Source organism: Sylvia atricapilla, chromosome 8 (assembly GCF_009819655.1).
Source record: "Sylvia atricapilla isolate bSylAtr1 chromosome 8, bSylAtr1.pri, whole genome shotgun sequence".
NCBI classification, from domain to species: Eukaryota; Metazoa; Chordata; class Aves; order Passeriformes; family Sylviidae; genus Sylvia; species Sylvia atricapilla.
Window position 1 is genome coordinate 13285028 of NC_089147.1, and position 21877 is coordinate 13306904.

General features: G+C 63.1%; 4 protein-coding genes across 4 annotated transcripts; 2 read left to right on the plus strand and 2 right to left on the minus strand.

The window, feature by feature from the left end:
* Positions 1 to 28: 28 nt before the first annotated feature.
* MRPL43 (mitochondrial ribosomal protein L43) lies at positions 29 to 1203 on the minus strand. The gene is given in 4 exon segments (XM_066323677.1): positions 29 to 260; positions 446 to 558; positions 889 to 1047; positions 1049 to 1203. Coding segments are annotated over 4 exon segments (627 nt in total). The 5' UTR covers positions 1189 to 1203; the 3' UTR covers positions 29 to 45.
* TWNK (twinkle mtDNA helicase) lies at positions 1189 to 6226 on the plus strand. The gene is made up of 5 exons (XM_066323676.1): positions 1189 to 2490; positions 3013 to 3253; positions 3935 to 4042; positions 4364 to 4505; positions 5097 to 6226. The coding sequence occupies exons 1-5, from the start codon at positions 1230 to 1232 to the stop codon at positions 5349 to 5351; spliced, it is 2007 nt and encodes a 668-aa protein (XP_066179773.1). The 5' UTR covers positions 1189 to 1229; the 3' UTR covers positions 5352 to 6226.
* A 2619-nt stretch (positions 6227 to 8845) lies between these two features.
* LZTS2 (leucine zipper tumor suppressor 2) lies at positions 8846 to 13693 on the plus strand. The gene is made up of 5 exons (XM_066323679.1): positions 8846 to 8914; positions 9927 to 10367; positions 10719 to 11234; positions 11723 to 11992; positions 12082 to 13693. Exons 2-5 carry the CDS (start codon positions 9966 to 9968, stop codon positions 12757 to 12759), a joined length of 1866 nt encoding a protein of 621 aa, XP_066179776.1. The 5' UTR covers positions 8846 to 8914; positions 9927 to 9965; the 3' UTR covers positions 12760 to 13693.
* A 74-nt stretch (positions 13694 to 13767) lies between these two features.
* Positions 13768 to 20735, minus strand: PDZD7 (PDZ domain containing 7). Its single transcript, XM_066323678.1, has 16 exons — positions 20308 to 20735; positions 19992 to 20132; positions 19434 to 19608; positions 18928 to 19104; positions 18558 to 18705; positions 18271 to 18331; positions 17395 to 17820; positions 16715 to 16918; positions 16483 to 16524; positions 16133 to 16290; positions 15864 to 15955; positions 15626 to 15717; positions 15458 to 15529; positions 14582 to 15076; positions 14202 to 14302; positions 13768 to 14060 (listed from the first exon to the last, which is right to left on the minus strand). The coding sequence occupies exons 1-16, from the start codon at positions 20498 to 20500 to the stop codon at positions 13911 to 13913; spliced, it is 2727 nt and encodes a 908-aa protein (XP_066179775.1). The 5' UTR covers positions 20501 to 20735; the 3' UTR covers positions 13768 to 13910.
* Between the last annotated feature and the right edge of the window lie 1142 nt (positions 20736 to 21877).

Here is a 21877-nt window from a genome sequence, read left to right on the forward strand (position 1 = left end):
AAAGGCTGGAGAAATGGATGCAGAGACGTGGGAGTGGAGGAGGCTTTATTGGTGCTGCAGGCGAGGGCCCTGGATGGTGAGGATGGAGGGTTTGTTGGTGAGGGGGTGCCACTGGCCCTGGATACTGGGGTTGTCAGTGTGGAAGGGCTTGCGGATTCGGATGATGTCCAGGCCGGACTGGTTGGCCAGCTTGGTGGCCAGCTGCACGATCTCCTCGCTCGTCTTGCTGGCAATGAGCTCCTCCCGCACCGTCCCGTTCACTGCAGCAGAGCGAGGGGGTCAGGCCGGGATCCCCCCGCTCTGCAGCCTCCGGGGGGCAGCTCCCGCTCCCCCATCCCACAGCAGCTGCCCCGGCACCATCTGCACCGCGCAGAGACAGCGCAGAGCCGCGGCAGGGCCGGGAGAGCCGCGTCCCCCTGCCCTCCCCAAATCCCCCGGCACTCACAGTACTCGGCCCGCAGCACCGGGGCCGGGCCCGGGCCCGCGCGGGGGCTCACGTAGAGGACGACATCGGGGTGCTGCCGGGCGAAGTCCTGTGCCGCCTCCTCCACGAACTGCCTGGGGGCCAGAGGGGACCCTCAGCCCCAGCCGGGCCAGAGAAGGGACGAATGGCCACAGCCGCCGGACTAGGGTCACCGTCCGCCCGCGCCGGGCCCACGGGAGGGGTCACGGCGCACATTCTGGGGTGATGCCCCCGGTGCCGCCTTCCAGCTCCTGCCCCGTCTCCCGGGTTGGGGGTCCCACCCCGCCGCTGCCGGGTGATCAGCGGCAGCAGCACTGTCCCTTCCCCACGCTGACAGGCCCAGGCGCAGACCCGTGGCCCAGTTAAGGGGTCACCGGGCTCCCCCCGCCCCATCCCCGGCAGTCGGGTGGTGCCTCCGGCGGTACCTGGCGCCGCGGGCGTCGGCCGCGGTGGGGCTGAAGAGGAGCTGCAGGCGCTGGAGCTGCCGCACGTACCGGCCCACGCCGTTGCGCAGCACGGCGGTGAGGAACCGGCTGGGCGACCCGCGGCCCGTCATGGCTCCGCGCTCACCCGGAGCCGGAACCGGCGGGAGGGGGCAGCCCCGACCCCGCCGGGAAGTGACGCGCCGGCAGCGGGCCCGGCCATGGCGGTGTCCGTGCGGACCCACGTGGGGGCTGCGCCCTGAGCGGCTCTGCGGGGCCGGGGGCCGCGGGGCAGCCGCCCATGCGGAGCGGCGGCGGGGCGGGCGGGTGCCGGGGCGCTCGGGATGGCGCTGGTGCCCCTGCGGCCCGGCAGAGCCGCCAGCCGGCTCCTGCCGCTGCTGTGCGGGGGGGCCAGGAGCAAGGGCGCCTCGCTGAGCCCCGGGGCGCCGGGCCGCCTCGGCCAGCGGCGCTACAAGAAGGACGTGCTGCCCTCCCCCGACGGGGCCGCGCCCTCCGTCTCCATCACCGAGATCCGGCAGTACCTGCGGGCGCAGGACATCCCCTTCCACGACGGGTACAGCTGCCTGCACACCCCCAGCCTCTTCGTCGGCGACCGCGGTGACCAGCCGCTGTCCGCCAATGGCCCGTTCACGCTTTTCATTGACAAGACCACGGGCAGCTTCCTGTGCACAGCCACCCTGGCCGAGGGCACCTGGCAGGACTTCCAGGCTAACGTGGAAATGCGGCTCCGTGGCATTTCCCCCATTCCCCCTGCCAGGTCGGAGGAGATGGAGGAGGAAATGCGACAGGCTCGCGAGGATGCCCGCTGCATCTGGGAACGGGCTCTGCCGCTCTGGGAGCTGCTGGATGAGAAGGAGACCAAGGAGACGAAGGCTTTGTTTGGTATCTCCCAGGTGACAAATGCCACCTTGAAACGCTTCGGCGTGCGTTATCTGAGGACTGCCAGGTCTCTCGTCTTCCCCTGGTTCAGCCCTCAAGATGCGACCCTGAAGGGCCTGAAGCTTGTGAGAGTGGAGAAAAATGGGGGCACGATAACCTACGTGGAAGAGACTCTACCCCGCTTCGATTCCTATCGCAATCTTTTTGGGCTGCCCCTGATTGGCCGCCGGGACACGGAGCTGGTCTTAACTGGGTGGGAGCTGGATGCCCTGGCCCTGCACCAAGCTGCAGGAGTGGCCAGCCTGGCCCTGCCACGAGGAACCAGCTACCTGCCTCCCACCCTTCTCCCCTACCTGGAGCAGTTCAAGCGCATCACGCTTTGGCTCGGCGAAGACTTGCGCTCCTGGGAAGCTGCCAAGCGCTTTGCTCGCAAGCTGAGCCTCAAGCGCTGCTCTCTGGTGCGCCCTGGCAACCTGCAGCCCCGGCCTTTGGAAGCTCTGAACCAGGGCCTGAACGTCACCAAAATCCTGCGTTCTGCCCTGCTTGCCAGCCACAAATCCATCGTCTCCTTCCGGCAGCTGCGTGAGGAGGTGTTCGGTGAGCTGGTCAACACCGAGCAGGTGTCTGGGGTCAAGTGGACACGTTTCCCCGAGCTCAACAAGCTCCTTAAAGGGCACCGCAGAGGGGAGCTCACCATCTTCACAGGTAATGGGCATAAAGACTGGTGGACATGGTGAGCACAGGGGTCTTTGGTGGCTTCACCCTCCTGGGGGTGGTGCTTCATGAGCCTTGCAGGGCTGTTTCTGCTCAAGGCTTTCGCTGAGCCTGTCTTTCGGGTGTGTGAGAGGCTGGAGTGCATTCCTCAGTTCGGTGGGACCGTGCATGCCAATGTGGTGAAGGGCTCCCTGCCTGGGGCAGTGTAGGAAGTCCTGGGCTCTTCCTTACCCCTGCTCCCACCTGCTACCCTGAGCCCTCCCTGTGCTCACCCCACTGGCTGCCCAGCCCTTCACAGTGACCTGTGGGGATGCATAACTGTGGGACACCATGCCCAAGCACCCAGGTGTGTAGTGTGGCACGAGAATTTGTTTGTGGTGTGAGTGCTGCTGATGGGCTTTTCTTACCCCACTCCCTGGTGCTTCCACCACTAAACAAACCCCCAACACCAACAGTCAGGATGGGTTAGATCATCTCCCCCAGATAATTCTCCTGTTGTTGTCCTTGTACCAGGCCCAACGGGCAGTGGGAAGACCACATTTATCAGCGAGTATGCACTGGACCTGTGCATGCAGGGTGTGTGCACGCTGTGGGGCAGCTTTGAGATCAACAATGTCCGCCTGGCCAAAATCATGCTGACACAGTTTGCTGGCCGGCGCCTGGAGGACCAGCTAGAACTGTACGATGAGTGGGCTGATCGCTTCGAGGAGCTCCCGCTCTACTTCATGACCTTCCATGGCCAGCAGAACATCAAGTATGGTCCTGCACCTCCATTCCCAGTGGCATTTACCCCTCATGACATGTGCTGCAGGGCCTTGGGGAGCTGAGGCTCTTCCCCCCGCAGTGAGTCACAGATTTGGGGCTGGCAGGAGGCACATTGGGGCTGTTCAAGTCCCAGGGGTGGTGTGTGGGGACTGTGCGGCCAACCACCTGTGTTCTTCCTTTCATGGATACTCTCACAGCCTGTCTCGGGTGGGGCTGAAGGAGGGGACTTGACCCTGTTCTAGGTGGCTGCTCTGAACCAGCATGTGCTCATGGCAGGATATGTCCCCTCACACCCTGCTTACCTGCAGTGCTGTTGTTTGCTGAAGAGGGAGGACAGGCACGTCCAACTCCTTTTGTTCATCAGGCACTGTGGCACCTGCACCCGTCCCTATATGCCCTGAGGATCCCAGTGGGCTAGGAGCTTTGCAGGGCCATAGGCAGAGACTGTGTGGGCAGCAGCTGGGTCCTTCTGATCCCAGCTACCTTTACTTCGGGGATGGGCCTGCACCTGCTGTACAGTGGGGGAGATGCAGAGGTGGGATGTGCCCAAGTCCCATCAGGACCCAGCCTGGTACCTCCCAGCTCTTTCTCTGCATCCTTTTGCCTGGGTCAGAATTTCCATCCCTACCTCCTCTAATCGCTGGGGCTGATCCAGGTCTCTTCTGCTCAGGACAGTGATTGACACCATGCAGCATGCAGTCTACATGTATGACATCACCCACGTGGTCGTTGACAATCTCCAGTTCATGATGGGACACGAGCACATCTCTGCGGACAGGTAGCCCTTCTCCAGTGTGACCCTTCCTTTCTCTGCCACCCTCACTGCTGGAGCTGTCCCTGTGAGGTGTTACGCCAGGGGCTGGGGACCGACACAGGGTGTCACCTTCTCTCTGGCCACCGTGTTTCACTAAAGGGCAACCAGTGCCCTAGGGAGGAAGAGGTGGGAAGGGGTGAGCAGGTTACCAGACATACCACATCCCTCTTCCCGTGTGGGCTTGTTTGCCTCACATTCCTGGTTTCTGCTGTGGGGATCAGCACCTCACTGCCCCCTGCCACCGAGCAATGCCAGCCCCTGACCTCGTTCTTGCTGCTGTGGCAGGCTCGCTGCCCAGGACTACATCGTTGGTGCCTTCCGCAAGTTTGCCACAGACAACACATGCCACATCACCCTGATCATCCATCCTCGCAAGGAGGACGATGAGAAGGAGCTGCAGACAGCCTCTATCTTCGGCTCTGCCAAGGTGAGCTGGGCCAGGGTGGCCTTTCCTGTCCCTTGGGCACAGTGTATTCCCAGGAAGGGGATGGTATGTGTTGGGCAGTCATCCTCAGCTGCCATCAGCACCCTGGATCATCACTGGGGACTCAAAAGGTGTGGGATGTCTCCAGAGTCCTGATGAAGGCAGAGAGCATACCTATTGTCAGCTAAAGCTCTGTTGGGGCTTTAGGTGCAGTTAATTAATACTGACTGTGAGTGGAATGTAGTAGGAGATAATTAAAGAGGGAGGGTGCAGGGATGGGCTGTTTGAGTACTCTGGCCTCTTCCGTGATGCTGACCAACCCTGCAGTAGTGGGCAGGAGGTGCTGTCTGTGCACAGCCCTCCCTTGATTCCATTTCTCCAGGGTGGGCTGTGGTGCAGGATGTGCCTGGTGGGTCACTGAATGTCCCAGAGGAACACAGGGGGTTGGTGTGGAGGAAATCCTGGAGTTGCTGTGGCCGGGGGTGCCCTGTAAAAGCGTTTAAAGGAGCTGGGCAAGTGTTTGTGAGCATCTTTGTGGTCTGTCACTCTGGCAGCATTCTTGGCACCCTCCTGGAGATGTTTTCCTCTCCCCAGGCTAGCCAGGAGGCTGACAACGTGCTCATCCTGCAGGACCGTAAGCTGGTGACAGGGCCAGGGAAGCGCTACCTGCAGGTGTCCAAGAACCGCTTTGACGGGGACGTGGGTATCTTCCCACTGGAGTTCAGCAAGGCCTCGCTGTCCTTCTCATCTTCCAAAAGCAAGGTCAGGCTGAAGAAGGTGAAGGAGGAGAAGGAGATTTCAGCCAACAAAATCGTGGAGGGAGGCTCAGGAGCCTCCAAGAAGCCATGAGTCCAGCAGGTCTCTTCCTCAGTTTGTCTGGAGGAACAGACTAGTTCTGGCAGCCTAAGGCTGGAATATGCCAGCTCCTCTTCCCTGGGAACATCTGGCACGCACCTGTGACCCTTTCTCCTGCATGAACAAACCTCTTGACCATCAGCACAGTGTCTCTGAGATGGGGCACCACCGTGAGAGGAGAGTGGTCTCATCCTAGCGAAGAGTGTCTGGGGAAGGTGCTTTGACAAACACTGGCTGCTCTGTGTTGGTGCTGAGTGCAGGCAGCATGGGGGGAGCGGAGGCAGAATAAGCTGGATGGCAGTGAGGATGATCTGCAGGTCTGGGACTTGGGTGAACCTAGACCTGGGGTAGGTTGTTAAATTGTGTCTAAAATGAAGCTGAAATCATGAGCTGTCACTAAATGGGAGGAATTGTGGGGGGGGCAACTATGCAGAGGGATGTAGTAGAAACGCCTCCTCTCAGGAATGAGGTCTGTGGGCTCAATCCTGTGTGGAATGGAGCCAACAAAGGAAAGATGGTGAAGGAAAGTGTGGGAGATGGTGGGTAGCTCATGCTCCAGGGTTGGGAGTAGGTGTTATGTGGAACTTGCAGGTTCCAGCTGCTCAGCTGGTGCCTGACCTGCCCCACTTCGCTCAGGGTCTCCCAAGCCCCTTTCTCTGGGGGGGCATCACCAGCAATAAAACCATGTGGGAAACAGTCCTGCCTTGCTCTGCTGGGTTTGGGGGGTCTGCCCTCAGGGCTGCGGGCAGCAAATACTGTGACCTGACTAGTCCTTGCCATGGTAGGGAGTGTCCATGGCTGGATCTTGGTCTAATCCCTTTGATTTTTTTTCCTCTTTCTAGTTTTATTAAAGCATAATTATGAGTGCCTTTTCTGTCTCTGTGACTGGATTACCCTGGATCTGGGGAGGGTGCCCTGGCCAGGGAGGAGGTGGCCCCCTGATGATGTCCCTGCTGCACTGAGCATCCTGCCCCAGCCGTGGCACACTGGATTATTACGAACCTCCATGCTGGGAATAGTTTTAACCTGAGCCATAATGAGGGCCCAGAGCAGGCAGGTGGTACACACCCAGCCCCAGGTTTCCGGGGTGCACCAGCTTGCCTGGAGAGCACCCTTGGGTGCTGTCAGTGCAGGTGTGAGCACCCACAGGCAGGATGGGGGTGGTGGCAAAGGACTGTCCTGGGGAAGCAGAGGTAAGGCAGGGGGGAGTGGAGCTGGATCAGGGTTCACATGGTGGTGTGGGTGGGGGCTATGGGTCTCCCCACTCGGCCCAAGGGTCCCCTCCATCTCACTGGCTTCCATTTGACCCAGTCTAGTTCAGGTGAAGTGCTGTCATGGGGGTCTAGAGTGGAAGTAAGGCAGTGGGATAGCCCAGGGCCCCGTCTCCCACATATCCCTCCATGGTCCTCAGAGAGGGTGAAGAAGCTGAGCCTGTGGGGGGATCTTGGTGGGCGGGTGGTCTCTTGAGGGTTTATTTTATTCTCCTTTTGTCCCCAGTTTGGGTCTCCACAAAAGGCTGGAGGATGGCAATAGCTATAACCAGTCATGGGGAGGGAAAGTGTGATGTCAAGCGGGACAGAGGCCCCCAGGCCCCTTAGCAGAGTGCTGGGATCACCAAATAATTGCGGAGGGGGCATAACCAAGAGAGGGTTTTCCACCCCAGAGGCCCGGGGATAATTTGGAGGTGCAGAGCCCTGAGATGGGGGACTTAGCTGGGGAAGAGAAGGGGATGAGCTCCGGGTATCCCCCAGAACGGACGTGACCGGGAATGTACGGGGCGAGCGTGCCCCACGCACCCCCCGTGCCCCCGTGTCCCGGCCCCTGCCCACGGGGGCGTGGCCCCGTCGGGGGCGGAGCCGCGGGGGCGTGGCCGTGAGGGGGCGGGGCCGGGGCGGGGCCGGGGCGCGGCGCGGCGCGGGAGGCGGCGGCGGCGGGGCCGCGGTGAGTGCGGGGGCCGGGCCCGGGGCGCCCGGGGGTCCCGCGGGGCCGGCGGGATGCGGGGGCGCTCCAGGGAGTTGAGTGGCAGGGTGCTTCGGCGGGAGCTGCTGGTGCTTGGGGTGTTATGGGGCCGGGCCCCCCGGGGCCGATTTGGGGGGTCCGGGGGCTGGGGGGAGCAGCGGCGGCCCTGGAGCTCCGTGCGGTGCTTTGGGGATGTTTCAGGGGCAGTTCGGGACGGTCCTGCCAATACAGAGGCTCAGGGGCTCAATGGGGTAGTTGAGGGGGTCGCGGCGCACTTTAGGGGTGCTTCAGGGGCGAGCTGTGGGACAGTGCAGGCCTAGGCGCGCCGTGGGGCACTTTGGGGGTGTTTTGAAACACTTTAGGGGTGGTTTAGGAGTACTTTAGGGGCGCTGTGGTGCATCAGAAGCCCAGAAGCGCCGTGAAGCATTTTAGGGGTGTCATGGGTAACTTTGGGGGTGGTTTAGGGCATCGTGGGGGAGCTGTAGGGCAGTGGGGCCCCCGGGCGCCATGGGGCAATTCAGAGTGCTGTGGGGTTGGGATGGGTGGAAGCACCGTGGGACGGGCTCGGCGCTCTGGGGCTCAGTGGGGCAGCGAAGGGGGGTGGGAGGCGGGGGGTGAGTTGGGCGGGCAAGGGGGGCAGCATCATCGAGGGGACCTCAGGGTGCCAGGGGCCTGGAGAGGGGCACAGCCGGGCGTGGATGGTGTCTGTCCCACATGTGCTGGGGAGGGGTCAGGGGGCTGACCCTGATTCCCCCTGCCCTGGGGTGGCCCTGTGATGCCGTCGAGGCACGGGGGTCTCCCGGGGCCCGGAATTCCCACGGCAGCTCAGGGTGGGGGTCTGGCCGAGCAGGGACCGAGTGTTCCCTTGCCATTTCGGGGTCGGAAGGGTGGGATCCGGCAACGCTGTGCTCCGGCCCGAGTGTCTGGAGGTGACGCCATCCCAGTTGGTGACTGGTTTTACTGGGTGGCTGGAGGCCGGGCTGGGCACTCTCTCTCTCCGCGGGCGGCGGTGGGACCCTCTCGGCAGGCCGGGGGGCTGGGGGGAGGGAGAAGATGGAGTCTGTTCCGACCGCCTGCCTAGCGGGGCTCCAGCAGTGACCGTGTCCCCTCCAGGCTGTGCAGAGACCCAGTGTCCCCAGGGCTGTCCGTCCCCTTGACCCGCGCATCCTGGGGGAGTTTCGCTGGGGTGGGGTATTGTGCCTTGTCTGGCTGGGCGTGGGGGTGGGGGTGCGCATTAGATGTGCCTTTGGTGTTCCCGATCCCTGATTCCTGTTCCTCTGGCAGCAGCAGGTCCCCAGTGGCGGGCTCTTGTCCCCACCACACTTCCTGGCGTGACCGCAGCCCACCCTGGGTGCCAGAGCAGTGCACCCGCCGCCGGGCTCTCCTGCCACCCTCAGTGCCACGCTGGCACCACCTGCCTTGGCCCTGCCGGCTAGGGGACATGGGGGGGGAGGGGGCAGCGGGGAGCACGGGGGACCCTGCTGTCTTTCAGCCCCCTGACCCCCTCCTCTTCCTCCTTCCCGCTTCAGGGGCCGGCGGAGCCGTGTTCTCGGTGCGGGGGCCCGAGAGGACCGGACGGATGGGCAGCGGCTGGCGAGGTGAGCGGAGCTGTCGAGGCGGGGGTCACCCACCTGCCCGCCCAAGGGTGTCACGAGCGCGGTGCGAGGTCGCGGTGCCTGGGGATGGCACGTGCCGGTGGGGGTGACGGTGGCGGGAGGGGTTGGCTCGCCGGCATCTCTGCCCTGCTCGCCCCTCCCCGGGCGCTGGCAGGAGGATTGATTTCAGGTGACAGCTCGGCGGGCGAGACCGTGCGGGCAGCGCCCCCCCCCCCGCCCGCGCCCTGTGCCAGCCGCAGCCATGTGCGAGATGCGATGAGGCAGCAGGGGATGGATCCGGCCCGTCGGCCGGCTCCCGTCACGCGGGCGTATGGCGTGGGTTGGGGCAGGGGGAGTCACAGCGGAGACCGGCAGAGCCCCCCCAGCTGGAGGGGGCGGGAACAAGCCCCCGTGTGTTGGGGCCGGGAAGGAGCCCTATGCCCACCTGGCAGCTTCTCCTTTGGTGGCCCTCTCCAGGGAAACCTGTGCCCCACTGAGGATGGTTTGAATTGGAAAGCAGGCTCTGTAGGGTCATTGCTGAGAGGTGGGGGCTGTGGGGCAGAGGAGGTGGCTGACCCTGGTGTGGGGAGCTGTCCCCTGCTCTGTGAGGCTGCACTGGTAGGTGCCCATGGGGCAGACAGACGGGCAGGCTGCCTGTAAGCCAGCTCTCTGCAGGCCTCTCGGGATTCGCCTCTAGTCCTGGCACGCTTCCCGTGGCAGGGTCACACCAGGGCATGGCATGAGGCAGGGCTGCATCGCCACTGCCCTACGGTGCCACCAGCATCCCACAGCCCCTGGCAGCCCCTGGCTAGTCCATTGGGGTGCTGAGGCCAACTTGAGGGTTGCTAGTACCACTCCCCTCAACTGATTCTCCTTCTGCCCTTGGGACAACCTTCACCTGTAAGACTGGGGATAGTGACTGGGGGCTGGGGATGCCCCCGTGCCCACCTGGGTGGGTGGTGGGGCACTGTTGTCAGTGCCCATGCCTCTGATGCCCTGTCTCCCTTGCCTGCAGGCTACCCACGTGCCCCTGCCCGCGGGGGGCCCCCCCGCCATGGCCATCGTGCAGACACTGCCAGTGCCCCTTGAGGCCGTTGCTGAGGGGGCCACACAGCTCCGCGCTGCCGCCTGCTCACCCCCTGGCGCCATGGGCAGCGTGGGCAGCCTCCTGCCCGCCCGGCCTCGCCACGACTGCGCAAGTGATGGGGGCCCCTCCGCGGCCTCCTTCTGCAAACAGGAGGGGCTACTCCGGGCCACCCCTGAGGAGCCCCGTGTGTCTGTGCCCGGCGTCACCCACTCCTACGCCAATGGGGGCTTCTGTGGTGATTGGCTTGATGCCTCCTCTCCTACCAGCCCCTGTAGTGACTCAGATGATCTCCGTGATGACCAAGCACCAAGTGATCATCTTCGGGGGCCGCCCCCCAAGCTTGTACCTGTCTCTGGCAAGCTGGAAGAGGTAGGGGGAGGCAGCAGAAGGGTGAGTGGGTGTGTGACTTTACACCCTCTGCCACTCTGGGACTGTTGGCTCAGATGTGTGAAATGGGGTCATATGGCCACACTTCTGGTGTCCCTGGGGAATGGCAGTCCCTATGCTTTTAATGTCCCCTCCACCATGCCAAGAGTGTTTGGGGAGCTCACCTGAAAACCCATGGAAAGGTGATGAAGTGAGTGGTGACTGGCCTCTGTCTCCTTTGGGGCGTGAAGGCATCAGAGCTGGGGGCACCCACCGTAACCTTCCTAGGCAGCCCTTCTTGGGGCTAATGGGGCTTCTTCCCCAACCCCTCACTCTCCCTTCTTTTCCTGGCAGAATGTGGAGAAGACCCTGATCCGCCCCATGGCCTTCAAGCCAGTGGTATCCAAGCTTCGGAATGCCCAGCCAGGCACGCGCCTGGGGCTCTCAGAGAGCCAGGTGAGCCTCACCCATTTGCTGGGTGCTGAGAAGCCTGGCTCTCTGAGCTGCCGTGCCAGCACCCTCTCGGACTCGGGGCGCAACTCCCTCTCCAGCTTGCCCACCTACAGCACGGGTTGCAGCCAGCACCCAGAGGTGGGTGCCCTGCCGACTACCCCTCATGGCCCCCTCGACCCTCCGGGGGGCTGCCGCCCCTCCAACTCGGACAGCGGGCGCTCATCCTCCAGCAAGAGCACAGGCTCGCTGAGTGGCCGGGGTCGGCCCTCCTCAGAGAGCGGCTCCTGTGGGCGCTCCCCACTGCCTGGCGAGGAGGCCATGCTGGTGCGGGAGCTGGAGGACAAGCTGCGGGAGAGAGAGGCCGAGCTGCGGCTTCTGCGTGACAGCCTGGATGAAAATGAGGTGGCCATCTGCCAGGTATGTCCACATGTCCTGTGCCTGTTTCCCTCCCTGGAGACAGGTGTTGACATATCCCCTGGTTTGGGAGTAGGGACCTGTTACAGACCCTTGAAGGGGGGCACTTTTTCCTGTGGGTCTGGGTATGTGGGTTTTTCCCACCAGTGGAGGAGCCTTGTATGGCCCATGGGACCAGTTGTACAGACTGGAGTGCCTTATCTTGGGGTGCCCTTTTTTGAATGAGCCTGGGACCTGTGGCTTCTCCCTGCTTGTGATGGAGTTGGAGGAGCCCTATAAACTCTGGGGGTGCTAACATGGGGGGGCCCATCATGCAGAAGGATAGGGGAGCACAAGGAGGTGTGTACCACCACATCACACTCTTCCTGTACCCTTCCTCCATTTTGGGGGAGACATGTTGCCCTCTCCCTGTGATGCTGATCTTGGAGATGGCAGGTGAAGTGCAAGGGTGCTGTGCTGTCCTCCCGACACCTGTTCATCACCTGGCCCAGGTGTTTGAGGAGAAGCAGCGTCGGTGTGAGCAGGAGCTAGAGGGGCTGCGGCAGCGCTGTGCGGCCCAGGCACGGCAGGCGGCCCACGCAGCACATCGGGGGCAGCAGGTCCTGCAGCTCCAGGTGCTGCAGCTGCAGCAGGAGAAGAAGCAGCTGCAAGAGGACTTGACCCAGCTGCTGCAGGAGCGTGAACTGCTGGAGCGTCGCTGTGCCTCCTTCCAGCGGGAGCGCACTGAGCTGGCACCCCGGCTGGAGGAGACCAAGTGGGAGGTGAGTCACCCAGCAGCGCCAGGCACGTCAGGGGGCGCAGGCCCTGGCTGGAGGGTCCTGGCAGCACCTGAACTCCATCGTCCCCACAGGTGTGCCAGAAGTCGGGGGAGATCTCTCTGCTGAAGCAGCAGCTGAAGGAGGCACAGGCGGAGCTGGCGCAGCGGGGCACCGAGCTGCTGGGGCTGCGGGCTCAGCTGCGGGAGGCACGGGCGCAGCTGCAGGCGGGCGAGCGGCGGGTGCAGGGGCTGCAGGAGGCCGCCCGCCTCAAGGCACTGGAGCTGGAGGTCTGTGCCAATGAACTGCAGCGCCGCAAGAGCGAGGCTGACCTCTTCCGTGCCAAAGCCGGACGGCTCGAGCAGGAGGTGGTGGGGCTGCGGGAAGCTGCCCGCGGGCGCTGCCCACCAGGCGCTGGTGAAGGATGTCCCCCAGCTGGTGAAGGATGCCCCCCAGCCAGCGAGGAGCCCCGGGGCAGCTTGGGCCTGAGGCGGCAGCTGGAGCGGCTGCGTGCGGAGGTGGCCTTGGAGCGGCGGCGTGGGCAGGAGCAGCGAGATGCCTTCGAGCAGGAACGTGGCACGTGGCAGGGTGAGAAGGAGCGGGTCATCCGCTACCAGAAGCAGCTGCAGTACAGCTACATCCAGATGTACCGGCGCAACCGGCGGCTCGAGCAGCGGCTCCAGCATCTCCAGCTTCAGGGCGAGGACCCCCTGCCCGAACCCTGTGATCCACCTGACCCGCCCTTTGAGGAGATAACAGCCACCGAAATCTGAGATGCTGTCTGCCCTTGCCCCTGCTTGGAGGGCTGAAGGGGCCTCCAGCTCCTGTGATTTTGGGAGCTGTGGGGCTGGGTGGGGGCACTGCTCTTCCCCAGCTCTGCAAACTGCTGCCACTGTGAAGGGGCAGGGGAGACCACAGGCGCTGCCCCCTCCCCAGCCATGAGATCTTGGGGTGAGGGTGTACTGGTGCCCACAGTGAGGGGTGCCCGTGAGATGTGGGGTCAGGTGGGTGGTGAGTCCTGGCCTTGGGGCCGCCCGGAACTGGTTTCTGCTGATCCTCTTAGCTCTTGGGGATTAGCGGCGCTGGCTTCAGCCAGGGTCACCTTGGGCAGGGGGCGGGCTGACTTGTCCCCTCCCTCTCATCCCTGCTGGCACTGTCACCCAGTCACTTGGCATGTGCCCTGTCTCTGCCCATGCCAGTCTCCCTCATGCCCCTTTGTGTGTTTGTCAGGGAATTCGTTTCTGTGCCATTTAAAATAACTCTATTTTTATAGGATGTATCGAAACATATCACCCTCTCCCAGGTCACACCTCACCAGTCTGTGCCCCTTCACTCCTGCCATGGGGCAGCCTGCCCTCAGTGCCTTTCCCATGCTCTTGCCCCCAGCATCCCTCTATTTCACCCCCAAAAAAGCCCATGCCTCTGTGATGCCCAGCCTGCCAGGGGAGAGGGGCGTGGTGCTCCATGTGCCAGCTGGGGCCACCCTGGGGCCACCCCTGGGGATGGGCAGAGGATGGGGGGGCCCTGCTGGGCACCCAGGGGCGTCAAACCAAAGGAAAAGTCTAGCCGTGCCCAGCTGTGGCTTGGTCACCCCTGGCTCCAGGGGGGGATTTTTGTACTTTATTTCAATTATGTTCCCAGAGCCTGGCTCATCCGTGTACCACCTGGAAACGGCGATTAAAAACAAGCCCCTGGCTTTGTTTTTTTCAAGACTCTGTGTGTCCAAAGCAGGGTCAGGGAGCATCTGTCCTTCCCCTGTGCTGCCCTCCCTTGGGTCCTGTAGTGGGCAGCTGCTCCATGCCCCTGGGGCAGGTCTAGTGCTCACACCCTGTGGCTGCACTGAGACCAGCCACATCTCAGTGCAGGAATGATCCATCTGGCTCCTCTGGAACACAGCATGGCTCCTCAAATAGGGGGTGCAGCATCACTCTGGTGGTGGTCCAGGCACCCGCACCACCAGCTCCATGGGCTCCTTGGCTTTGTTGCGGTAGGCCTGGCGGATGATGTCCACAGCCCTCTGGTGCGTGACATTCTGCAGGCTCTCCCCATCCACGGACACCAGCTCCTGCCCAGCCTGGACCCCAGAAGGGAAGGCCACAGTGTGAAGTGCAGCTACTTTTGGGCTGCCAAGAGACTGCCAGCAACCCAGTGGCACCAAGGGATGGGAGTGTCTGGATGTCTGCCCACCCACTGGCATGTGCTGGTACCCTCGTACCTTGAGGATGCCACTGAGGAAGGCAGCTCCACCAGGGAAGATCTTCTCAATCTTCACCACTGGCTGCGCCCTTGACTCAATACCACCAGAGATGCTGATCCCTGTAAGGGAGCCATGAGACCCTCACACCTGGGTAGGCTGGGACCTGCATCCAGTCCCAAGCATGCTACCACCTTTCTCTGGGGAGCTGCACCTCTCTTGCCCTATTTTGGTAGGTCCTACAGAGATGAAGGACCAGGGCAGAGACAGCTCTTCCCTCCCATTCTCATTTTTGAGGAATGCTCCAGAGTTTGTGCCTTGCCAAGGGGGTGCCACCCATCCCACTGATGCCGGAAGAGTCTTCACCCCACCCTTGTGCCACCCACCCATGTGCCACCCACCGAGCGAGTGCTTCAGCTTGGAGAGAGTGACGGTGAGCAGATGATACTCTTCCTCCTCCTCTTCCTCCCTGCCAGCATCTTCAGGGCCATTGGTGGCTGCCCCAGCCCTTCCCTCACCCCCTGGCCCCCCAAAGAGACGGGCAAGAGGGGGCCTTGCCCAGTGACGCTTCCCCAGCACTTCGGTTTCTCTGTTGGGCGCTGTCCTGGGGGGCTCCTTGCGCCAGGTGGCCCGGGGGCTGCGAGAATGCCCAGACCCCTTGCCAGGGGGGGGCTCAGCCAGCAGCCAGTTGGGGGGCCGAGAGCCAAGGGTGGGCAGGGGCCGGCTGACGGAGGCATAGGCATCCACTGGCACGTCGGGGAGTGGGGTGTAGGTGCGGGGGTGAGGCCGGCGGGGGCTGGGGGACGCTCTTGGACGGGCTGGGCTCGCCTGCTGCTCCCCAGCTTCCTCTGGCTCTGGGGTCCCTGCTGGCTTCAGCAGGAATCCGCCCCGATAGTCTGCAATGAGAGGGGCTCAGGGGTCTCCCCAGGGACCTACAGCCCTGCTCCCTGGGACCCCTGCCACGCAGGCCTCCCACGAGTACCCCAAAGCCCTGGGTCCTTTGCCACCTAGGGCTCCAGATCTTCCTCATCTAGGGACCTTAGACACCCCAGTTCTCTGCAAGAACTCCATATCCTTCTCCCCAAGAACCCCAGCACCCAAGATCCACAGATTGTGCTGCTCCTGGTCTTCCCAACACTCAGGGACGCCAGATGCCTTCTTCCCTGGGAGCCCCTGCACTGAATTATCCCACCTCCCTTTCTCCTCCCCCAAACTCCCTTCACCCTGTCCCCACTGGGCAGCCCGGTATCCAGGCAGACCCTACAGGTGGCACTTACCAGGCACTGGTGTGATGAGGTGTCTCTTAGGGGGGGCGTCATGGTGGGCCGGGCGGAGGGCAGGTGAGCGCACTGCAGTCAAGGAGAAGCCCCAGTCACCTCCTGAGCTGCACCCACCCTTGATCACTACCTGCCCCCAGTCAAGGTCCCTGGGGGGCTGGGATCTACCTGAGCGGCTCTTTAGGGCATCAAAGGCTTCCAGCTCCAGGGGCATCACCATGCTGTCAAACCTGCCCAGGTCTGTGGGGGCCACCACACTCCTGCCAAAGCAAAAAGGTGGGGGACAGGTTCTAGCAGTCTGTGGGGTGGAGTGTGAACAGGGCTGAGGAACATGTGTGAGGCTCCATTTCAATCACAGTAGGATGGGCAATACTGGGGTTCCCAGCTATTTCCTAGCAGCACTCACCTCACGTCCCGCAGCAGCAGGACCTTCTCGGGCCGGTCCAGGATGGCCAGCAGTGGCCGCACCAGATCCTCCACGCTGCCCTCATGCAGGTACTGCAGGCACAGGAGGGGGATCAGTGGATGGGTGCCCCCTCACCCGTTCCTTGGTTTACCTCCCAGAGTTAAGCATGGGCACAGAGCACTGACCATGCCCCTAGGATGCAGGAGCTTTCCAGGGCTGAGCCCAGGGTGGCAGTGCTGCCCTGCCTGCGCCCTGCCTTTGCTGCATACCCGGGAGCAGTGGCGGAGCACGGCCGTCACCTCGTCGGGGCTGAGGAGACGTGCAGCAGTGTCCTGGATGTGCGGGAGCCGGGCCTCAGGGTCACTGCCATTGGGCTGCAGGGTGGCAATGCCCATGGGGCCCAGGATGCTGGCACGCCGGCTTTTCTCTGGGGAGGCACAACAAGGAAGTGTGGCCAGCAGGGCAAGGACTGCCCCTGCCAGCCCGGAGAGTTCCCCACCCCGTACCCCAGCAGCTCACTCCACACCAGAGCAGGATAGACACAAGCAGCGCAGGACCAGGCACATGCAGAGCCTGCCCCACACTCCCCCCCCCCCAGGCACACGGGCACTCCTGTTACCCCGCTTCAGGCTCCGGATGACAAACTTCTGCACAGCGCCTACTGCAAGGGAGATGGAGAGCGGTGAGTGCCATCTCAGGGCAAACGTCAGCATCACTGCCCATTGTCAAAACTGCATGCTTGGGGAACCCCTCCCTGTGCGCCTTTCATGCCAGGAATGCCACAACAGGCCCATAGAAGGGTGAACAGTCCCAGGTCGAGTCCCTCTCTGCCCTGTCACCCAGGCTGATACCTCTGTCCCCGTCAGAGCGCCCTGGGGACTTCGCGCGTGCCCGGCGATCAGAGCCAGGGGCCTCCTGGCTGGGAGGGGCCCAGCTCTGGCTGGTGGCACGGCCTCCCTTGAAAAAGAGGTTGACAAGGGTCTTGGAGCGATGCAGTCCTGGGGGAGCCCCCCGTGCTCCTTGTCCCTCTGGCTTCTCCTTCTTCCGCTTCTCCTCTGTGGACAAAGAGAATGGGGTGTTGGAGTGGAAAGGTGAGGGGATGCCGCCCAAATCTTGTCTGGAGGCAAGGAACTTTGGGGGATTGGAGGGGCTACTGGGAGACACTGACTGGAAAAGAGTCCTTCTGTGGGGTGCAGTGGATCACCAGGGGCCATGGGGCTGGGCTTTGGGGTGCCTGGCAAGCCCCAGGGACAGACTTGGGGCTCTGTGGGGTTATAAGATACCCAGGACTGGTGGCCAGGGGGCCATATGGGCTATAGGGTGCCAGGGTAAGGACCAAGATGTTTGCTATAGGAAGCCCATGAGTGAGGCCCAGGTATCCACATGTGACAGGGGCTATAGGAGTGGGAGACAGGCTCTCCACATGGGGCAGGGCCTGAGCTGTGGGACTCCCAGGGCTGGGCATGCAGAGTTAGAAGGGCACTTCAGCCAGGGTGGAGTCCCATGTGTGGGGCTGCGCCTCAGTGCCTACCGGCGACAGTGAGGTCACTCTGGGAGCGTGTAATGGGCTGCCGTGGCCGGCTCAGCGCCAGCAGAAGTGCCGTTTTGGGTGAGTGGGTGAAGGTCCGGCGTGGGTGGGTGCCGGGGGTCTCGCGGGCGCCCTGGCCCCGGATGGCCGTGTCCCGCAGCAGCTCGGGGGGCCGCACTGTGCGCCGTGTCTCTGGCAGGCCCTCGGTGGCTGGTTCGGTCTGCATGGCCCGCTCAGCGCGTTCCCGCACCCAGCCCCGCCGTGGCCCATCCTCCGTGGAGATGGCCACATCCACGGTGCGGGCTGGGGGCACTGGGGCAGCTGCCCCCAGCCCATTCACTGCCCCTGGTGCTGGTCCCGAGGAGTAGGAGGAGATGGAGGAGCTGGTTTCCGAGGTCTGAGCCAGCTGTTGCAGCTGCCCATTGGTCACTGCAAAGGCACAGCAGAGACACACTGTGACGCACTGGGCCGCCTAGATCTCCATGCCCCCCAAAGACAGCAGCCATGTGGAGAACCCACAGAGCCATGGGGACTAGTGGGCTGCTGCCCATTGCATAGGGATCACCACATCCTCTCCAAGAAAGCGGACATGTAGGATGCTGTGGGATCACAGGGACCACAAGGCTGCTGGCCATGGCAGTGGGCTCTTTATACCTCCTCCTAGGATGGAGGACAAGGGGGACCTGGTAAGTTCATCAGGCCTGTGGGTATGGTAACAGTGGCAGAGGGAGCTCCCTGCTCCCTCCAAGGCCTTGCGACCCCATGGCATGCAGATCTTCTCCCTCCCTACAGTGGTCAGACATCCCATTCACGGGAGCCCCAGCCCCACCGTGCCCCAGCCCAGCGCCCCTGCCAGTACCCACACCGCACTGCCCTTACAGCGACTGAGCCAGCAGTACTCGGCCACCAACTCCTTGTAGGCAGGGAACCGGCCTGTCTCCTAGGCACAGGGGGAGAGGACAAGGGGGTCAGTGAGTGCTGGCTGCCCCGGCGAACTCGATCTGGCGTCAACCATGAATAATACATCCCCTCCTCCCACCTGCCTGAAACCCAACCAGCCAGCAGCTGCAGCAGCCCCCGGCACTGGGCTGAGCAGGGGCAGTGCCAGTGAAGGGACATGCCAACTCCTGCCTCACTCGAGGGTCCGTGGGGCAGGGTGTGGGTACCTTGATCGTGAGCATGATGTGGGTCTGCCCCTTGAGCACCTCCACTGCCTTGCTATGGCTTATGTCTTCAAACTTGACTCCATTGGCTGCAAGGACTTGGTCTCCCACGCGAATGCCGTTTTGCTCTGCCAGCCCTCCAGGGTCCACCCTAGGGAAGCAGGTGGGGCAGGATGGGGCCAAGCCCTTCCCAGAGTCCTGCTCCTCCCCCACACCTCCACTTGGGTGGCCGTGTGGCTCAGCACCCATGATGGCAATGCCCACAGTCTTCTGAGAATGGAGGGGCTCAGCCAGAGAGGAGGGGCCGAGCCCCAGCACGGGCACAGCAGGGATTGGGGTGTCACAACCCCTTCATGCCCCAGGGCAGCCGTACTTGGAGACGTAGATGCCGAGGCCGAACTCTCTGCCACCACGGATGTTGAAGCCCAAGCAGTAGTCATCGGAGGTGGTGTAGAGGTGGACAATGCGTCGCAGCCCGTCCTCAGAACCGCTCTCTGAAGGTGTCGAGCCGCTTTTCTCTACTACCAGGCGCCTGTTCACCACATCCACCCTGGAGCATGAGTGTAGGTGGTCTCAGGGATTTGGCTCTTGTCCTCCAGCATGATGGGACTATTGGTGGCACCCAGTGGAGGAGAGTGATGGGGACGGGGGGTGTTTATGATGGGGTTTGTACCCACCCTTCCTGCTCCAGACCTTCCTATCTCATCCTGTATCCCACTCTGGTCTCTCCCCACCTTTGCCAGAGACTTCTGATGCCACTCCACCCTGTGGGTCCCCCAGGGATCTTCCCTGTTGCCCAGAATCCCTCACCAACCTCCCCCAGGATGCCCTCCATGGGGTTGGGTTTTGGGGTGCTGGCATGGGAGATGCCGTGCTCACCATGCTGTCTTCTCCTTGGAGAACTTGATTCCTGGCACACGGCCCATCCGCCGGACCACCATCCGGAGGCGATTGTTGCCTGTGAGGACCTTGACAGCACTGCTCATCGTGATGTTCTCCAGACTCACACTGTTCACCTCTGTGATCTTGTCACCAACGCACAGCCCGGCCTGCTCTACAAGGGACACACGGCTCATCTGGGTACCTGACCTGGTACTGATGCCTTGTTTTGACATCCCCTCCCTCAGTGTCTCCTCAACTTGATCTGAACCCCTTGGGAACAGAGGCAGGGGTGCCTGACAGTTGCACTGAGTGACTTGTCACCTTGCTGCAGCTTGGGGATGGAGCTCAGAGTCATTAGCACAGGGCTGTCTACTCCTGTGTCCTTCCCTTCACTTTGGGCAGCCTGCAAATCTCATGGCCAAAGGCAGTAGGGAGTGGCTTTCCACCACGAAGAGTGGCATTTTTGCTGTGATCCCATGTCACTGGGAGCTCCTTGAGAGGGTCTTGCTGGCATGTGCCTATCCTCACTGGTGTCCCTCACCCTGACCCTCTTACCAGCAGTGCTCCCCTCCTCCACTTTGCTGACAAAGATGCCCAACCCATGCTCAGAGCCGCCACGAACACTGAAGCCCAGTTTGCCGTCCACGCTCTTCTCCACTGTGATGGCATTGATGACATCACTCTCGTTGCTGCTGGCTGTGGGGACAGGGGAGCAGATGAATCACACAACGCTGCAGGTAGCAATGGCACTCATTTACTGTGAACATCCCCAAGCCCAGGACAGCCCTCCCCGCCCCTAGACACAGGGAATTCAGCCATTGGGGCCCTGCTGGCCGTAGGGGTGGGCAGGGAGCCAGGACACCCCACGCACCTTCGATGGGGGCATTGATGAGGATGACACGGCCCATGGGGGAGGTGGCACGGCTGCTCCTGGTGCTCCCATTGAGCAGGCGGCTCTGCTTGCTGAGGAGGTAGCGGGGAGCCAGGCTGGCTTCACTGCTGGAGCTCAGTGACCGGCTGCCTGTCGTCATCCCCGACAGTATTGCATCCCAGTCCTGGGCCATGGTGGTGCTGGGCACTCCGGTGTCCCGGCGTCTGGCTCAGGGCTGGCTGCGTCTTCACAGGGCCAGGGCTGCCCGTCAGCCAGCAGGGGACATGGCATAGTCCAGCAGCACATGCCCGGGCTTGGGCACCGCTCTTTTTTAGCAGTGCGATTCTGGGGGCAGCTGGCCTGGGTACTCGCTGCTGGCAAGACAGGTCCCAGGTGCAGCAGCACAGCCTGGAAAACAAGGAGCTTTGTGACTCCCTCCCCAGCCTGATCCCTTCCTGTCCTATGGCGTCCCAAAGATCAAGCTGTCACATAGCTCCTGGGTAATACCATGGCGATGTGGGGACAGGCTACCCTGCCCTGGGGTAAGGATGCTGGGGTGAAAAACAGCTCTCCCTGGCAGTATAAATCTGGGACAGGGGAGGCAAAGGGGCTTTACCTGACAGCGTAAATCCAGAAAGGCTCCAGAGAGGGGACACGGGGACATCAGCTTTATGCTAGAGAGCAGGACCTGATCCCTCTGGCCATTCTCCATCCTCCCTGGAGCCCCTCTGAACTCCCAACGCCATGCGGCTGGAGATGGGTGCGCCAGTCCCCCAGGCAGTTCCCGCGGGGATTTTCCAGGAGTGGGTGAAACGCCACCACAGTGCCCGCCCCCACTTCATTCCACGCTCGCCCCAGCCTGACCTCAATAAATAAGTGATGGCCCCGGCTCCGGGGACACGCCGGTATCCCCGCCGCTGCCAGCCCCCCCACAGCGCCCACCCATTACCCCCCGCCAGCATCAAACGCGGGTGCCCCCTCCCCGAAGGGACGCAGGAGACCCCCTGCCGCCGTCCTGCCCTCCCCCCCGCCCCGTGCCCTCCTCACCTGTCCCCATGGTGCCACCTGCGAAAGAGACACCTGGCAGCAGCGCGGGGGGGAAGGCGAGGCCGGGGGGCAGCACCGCCTCCTGCCCCCCCGGCCGCGGGGATTGGCTTTCCCTGTGGGACCGGAGAGGCCATCGGGTGCGGGAGCTGTCAATCGAGAGCGGCCGGGGCTGGCCTTGCAGCTGGGGGGGAGCGGGGGGGGCAGTCCCGTGGGTGTCCCCCGCGAGGGGGTCCGGGGGCGCGTCCCCCCGCGAGGCTGCGTGTGGCAAGGGATGTGCTGTCCCCCCTGACCTCCTCCCTTAGCGCAGAGCATCCCCGGGGCACACGGGCGGGACTGAGGCACAGTCAGAGGAGGGGGGGCGTCGTGTCCCCCCGCTTCGCTCACTCCGGCGATGCGAGCCGGTATCCCCCCGTGTCCCCCTTCCCGGGGGGCATCGCCTCCGCCCCGGGCCGGCCGTAACCCCCCGGCGGGGGCCCGGCGCCGCCAGCGCGAACCCGATACCGCGGCGGTTTCAGGTGATGCG